The following is a 5231-nucleotide window of genomic DNA, read 5'->3' on the forward strand; positions in this document are numbered from 1 at the left end:
CAGCCAAAGCTGAATCAGAATTTTGGCTGACTTATATTTATAAAAGATTGTTGAAACATATTAAAAAAAAAAAAGGAACCCACATTTAGATATGTTTCCTATACATTACGCCAAAAAGAAGAAATATATAATTAAAGAGGGAAAATGGAAATTGAAATGTGAAATAAATTAAGCTTGAAAGTTGTGAGATCGAAAAGATACGATGTTTAAATCATCAAAAAGAACACAGGCATTAAAAGAGAGAGAAATAATGTTGATGAAGATCCATGCAAAACCGTAGTGTGTTTAGTTATTGGTAAATTGTTCACTAATAAATGATAATATTTAATACATCTCATGAAAAGTTGTGCAATTTAATTCCATATGTAGACTAAATGTGCACAAACGCCAACATATAGCAATTCATTCCCTTTCCCATTATATATATAAACACCCTTTTAACTACTCAACTTCATTCTCCATTACCTTACCAAATGGATCTTGGTTTCGCAAAGATGGAAAATGGATCTGAATTTGACTACTGCTTCAACTTTGAAGAAAACCCATTTGGAAAGTGAGATGCTTTAATCATGTTTTTGCTTTTAAGTTTGGGTTCTTTTTGTTCCTTAATGTTTTTGTTTTTTTTTTTTGGTTCATTTACCGCAGGGTGGAATTTGAAGTAGACAGTTTTTACGATTTCAATTCACCTGCATTGCTTCCCCATCCTCAGGCCGACAATTTATGCATTCAGTTCATGGATTTTGAAGAGATAAGCAGTGACTTCGCTCTTTTTGATCAGAATGAAGATATCATGGTTGATGCAATAAAGACAGTAGTGGATTCATTTGACCACCATTGTGGCAATATTACGAACAGTGGTGGTTCAAGTACTGAAGCATCGAGAGTGATTCATGAAATTGAGTATGGGGATTCACATGGAGAGAAAATAAGGAGTTTCAGAAGGAAAAGGACAGCTTCATTGGAATTAGATGAGATTCAAAAGTACTTTGATTTTCCAATATCTAAAGCTGCTAAAGAGATGAATGTGGGGCTGACTTTGTTGAAGAAGAGATGCAGGGAACTCAACATCATGAGATGGCCTCATAGGAAGATCAAGAGCTTGAAATCTCTCATTCACAATGTCAAGGTATATACTTACATATATGTATGCATGGGATCGAACAAGTTTATGCTTAAGAAACCTTTGTCTAGTTATTATTCCTGAGTAAGGGTCTCGTTAGCATGACATGATAATGATGATGTTACGAAATATATTTTAATTAAAGACATGATAACTTGTTGGCGTTTAGCAGTGGTTGATGGTGCCACATGACCAAACTCTTTGTCAAAGGCAATGGTGGAGGTTTCTAAATTCTAATTAGGAGTGAACAACTTATTTGTCATTGTTTAATATCTTTTATTTTAGGAGCTTGGATTGACTAATGAGATAGTGATGTTGGAGGAGCACCAAAGGATGCTAGAGAAAGTGCCAGATCTGGAATTAACCGACAGAACCAAGAAGCTTAGGCAGGCTTGTTTCAAAGCTAATTACAAGAAAAGAAGGTCCCTTGCCTCTTGTTATTGACTGCCATGCCATTCACTGCTTACTTTTCTGCTATAATACAGTCACCAATAGCTCTCTTGCACTATATGTTTTAAACCACAACTATTTATAGATATTAATGTAAAAAGAAAATAGTAATTTGAACCAACCCTGATTTCATTAGAGCTAATTTCATATACATCATAACATTACAGCTAATTTCTATCCCATATCACCATTGGATCCATCGCACATCGTGAACTGCTCTAAATTATTCTAACATATATTACTTGAAAGAAACCAACAAAATATATTTCAATATAGAAGTTAAAACAGTTGATCTCACAGATCAGCTTGTGGCTATTGGTTTCAGGAGCCTTCATGCCCTCGTCTCCATGGGACCACTTTCTTAAAGCTTTCATAAATGCTTGCCTGCAGATATATGTAGTTGTCGGAGTAGAACATTCCACAATGAAAAAAGTCAAAGGAATTCTTAATTATACTAGCCAAATTTTGCGCCCCTTTGTTGGTAAAATAGTTATTTACTCATAATTCCACTCAAATTCACTTGCACTTGAATAGTGGAAGAGTAAAACTCCCAGAAATTTATGGAACTTAAAACAGGAACAAAGATGATAGAAAGGAATTCGAAAGCAGAATTAGATTGTGAATGGTGGTTTTGAAACGTACCAAGACATGTGACCTAGCGTGAGATAGATTCAGAAAACAGGCTTTCTTCCTAACCCTGGCTATCTTCACCTCTGTAGTGCCACTGCCACCAGCATCGCCAACGCGAACAACCGAAGTTGAAAAGTCAAAACTTCTCTGAACAACTCGACCAGCCTTTCTAAAGCTCCTCGACCTACTGGATCCAAACTTATCCAGCCACTTGTTGTCCAGGCTCCTAAAAGACCCAGGCCGACACGCATCAGGACCATCCAACACAGTTGTTGGAGGTGGCATGTTAGCAAACTTAGCCTTAGCTAACAACCTCGGAGGCAGTTCCAAGCATCTTGCAACGTTTGGCTTTGATCCATTGCTTGTATCAGTTTCGTTCTCACTACCCCGATATGACCGCCTAGGCCTGCCCGGTGCTTCCTCCCACAGGAATGGAATTGAAACAGAGGCATGAATAGGCGGTGTTATCATCCCTGACGGCTCTTTTGCCATACTCGGAAACGAATATAGAGAAAGCTTAGGTGTAGGAGGAGACCCCATTTTGCTTTCACCCTCTGATCATGCAAACGTTATTCTTTTTTTCTTTTTTTCTTTTTTTTAGCTCTTTTTGCTCAGAAAAATCCAGTTGTGTATATATAATGGGTTTCAAAGGTTACAGAGGAAGAGATCGTGGGTAAAGAGGGTGGACGTGAATGTGGACTGCGAGAGAGCCTCCCGCAGCAACAAAAAACAACAAACGCTTCCCAGTACCCGAACGCTTCTTAGCACGAAAAAGGTGCAAATATTAATAGTATTATTATTACAGGATAATGACACATCTACAATGTGCTTAGAAAAAGCTTATGTAATAATATATATATATAATTGACATAAGAATTAAATAAAACATTTAAATGATAAAGATATATTGAAAATGCTTATGGTTTAGATTCCATTATCGTTAGTTTCAAAAAAAAAAAAATCCAAACTCTTTAAGCTTATTTTTTAATTTTTCAATTTATATACTTCTATTTTATTTTAATTCAATCATTTTAAGAGTTAGTATTTGGTAAATTGAGAGTGTACATTTTTTATTCAAGTAGTCTTGAAAAATTAATATGTGTATCTTTTTTTAAAATATTTATTTTTTAATATTTTATTATAGTCCTATAGGACACTTGTCAACCATTGGTTCTTCTTGTGGAGTCTAAAAACTCCACTGATAGTATACTAAATATTATTCATTGTTTTAATATATCTATTGTATTGAAATGTCAAATTTAAGATAGGAATTATAAATAAAAAATATGAGTTAGTTTTTGGTACACTGACAGTGTACTTTTTTTTATTCCATAAGCAGCCTTAAAAAATTGTCATGTGTCTTTTTTATTTTTAATATTTTACTATGCTTTTATAGGATACTTGTTAACCTCTACCTGTGTTAGTGAAGTCTAAAAGCTCTATCCGCAATGTACCAAATGTTTTTTCAAAAACAAAATACTAAAAATTTAAATATCATCTTAACTTGTATAGAACATTGAATAAAGTTCTTTTTAGACACTCGTTTGATATGAGTTCAAACTTTGTCGCTCTATTTTCCACTCCAATATTATAGATAAGAAATTTAGTAAAATTTAGAAGAAGTATTTGGTAATTAAAAAAGATTGCTAAAAAAATACATGGGTAGTCTCTACCAAAAAATTCAAAAGAATTCTTTTTCCTAATTAAAAAAAAATAAAAGAGATAGGGTAGAAGAAACAGTAAAAAATTGTTAAAGTTTATGGAGAGAAAATGAAGAAAATAGTTTTTTTTTTGTGAAGAGGATAGTTTATAAATTTATTAATTATTTAAAATTTAATGATAAATAATATTTGTTTTCTAAAAAATGATTTTTTTTGTAATTTGATTAATTGAATTAAGGGTACTCAACTTATAATATCAAGTTCGATCAAATCTTTTATGTTAATATAAATATGGTAGGATCTTTTAAGTCATGACCTTCTATGTTTAATGGATCAAATTATGGATATTAGAAAATAAGAACGGAGGAATTCATAAAATCTATGGATGGTAAGGCATGGTGTTTGATCCCAAGAGGATAAGAACCCCCAACTACTATTTTTTTCATGTGTTAAGACTTTAAAACTTGAAACTAACTAGACTTGATGAGGGAGAAGCTTGCTAATGCAAACTTTATGGCACTAAATGTCTTTTTTTTCTTTTTTTCTTTTTTTTTTTGGTGTTGAGGAGCAAGAGTTTAAGAGAATTTTTGAGTGTTCAACTACTAAAAAGATCCGGTTGATACTTGAAGTTGCCCATGAAGGAATTAGTATTGTGAAGCAATCCAAGCTTTAGATGTTGATTATCAAATTTGAATAATTGGTTAATTAACCATTTTAATTGTTTAAATAATTACTATCTAGGTACTTAAATATTTTCTAATTTAAAACGGCGATTAAACTTTTACAATTTATTTTCTTGAGTTTTAATTAACGATTTTCTTGGTTAAGTTACTTATCCGATCTTTAAAATATTTTCTTGATAGCTTTATTAATTTTTATATTTCGTCTTTATGGACTCGATTTACGGAAATAAAATTCTAAAACTACATTTTTCGATACCACTTAAAATTGAGTCATTACAGTTTTCTTTGTTTACAAGGAGAGAATTTCAAGTTGAGCCATAAAAATTAAGTAGTTCCTTCTTAGATATTGCAAAAGATAGGGGAGAGGTTTCTATCTAAACCTTGAAAGATAAAAGATAAAGATTATAAATGTTATACTTTATCCTTAAAAAGTAGCAATTAAAGTTGATGAATTAGAAAAAATTTTAATAAATGAAACTAAAGTAATAGAATTAGGCAATTAAGGCCAAACCATTATAAATTGATTATATTATTTTTTTTGGGGTAAATTACACAGGTAGTCAATGAACTATAAAAAAAAATTTCATGTTAGGCATTAAAAATAAAAAGTTTGCAATTTAAGCACCCACATTACATAATTCGGTCATTTTAGTCACTCCTGTTAAAATCACGACTGACAAGTTGACG

At 32.0% G+C, this 5231-nt stretch overlaps 2 protein-coding genes across 2 annotated transcripts; one reads left to right on the forward strand and one right to left on the reverse strand.

Moving 5' to 3' along the window:
* Positions 1 to 455: 455 nt before the first annotated feature.
* LOC107886249 (protein RKD4) lies at positions 456 to 2234 on the forward strand. Its single transcript, XM_016810129.2, has 3 exons — positions 456 to 553; positions 646 to 1126; positions 1406 to 2234. The coding sequence occupies exons 1-3, from the start codon at positions 474 to 476 to the stop codon at positions 1562 to 1564; spliced, it is 720 nt and encodes a 239-aa protein (XP_016665618.2). The 5' UTR covers positions 456 to 473; the 3' UTR covers positions 1565 to 2234.
* On the reverse strand, positions 1679 to 2974 carry LOC107886248 (uncharacterized protein At4g00950). Its single transcript, XM_016810128.2, has 2 exons — positions 2213 to 2974; positions 1679 to 1954 (listed from the first exon to the last, which is right to left on the reverse strand). The coding sequence occupies exons 1-2, from the start codon at positions 2738 to 2740 to the stop codon at positions 1892 to 1894; spliced, it is 591 nt and encodes a 196-aa protein (XP_016665617.1). The 5' UTR covers positions 2741 to 2974; the 3' UTR covers positions 1679 to 1891.
* Positions 2975 to 5231: the final 2257 nt, after the last annotated feature.

This window comes from Gossypium hirsutum, chromosome A03 (assembly GCF_007990345.1).
Source record: "Gossypium hirsutum isolate 1008001.06 chromosome A03, Gossypium_hirsutum_v2.1, whole genome shotgun sequence".
NCBI lineage: Eukaryota > Viridiplantae > Streptophyta > Magnoliopsida > Malvales > Malvaceae > Gossypium > Gossypium hirsutum.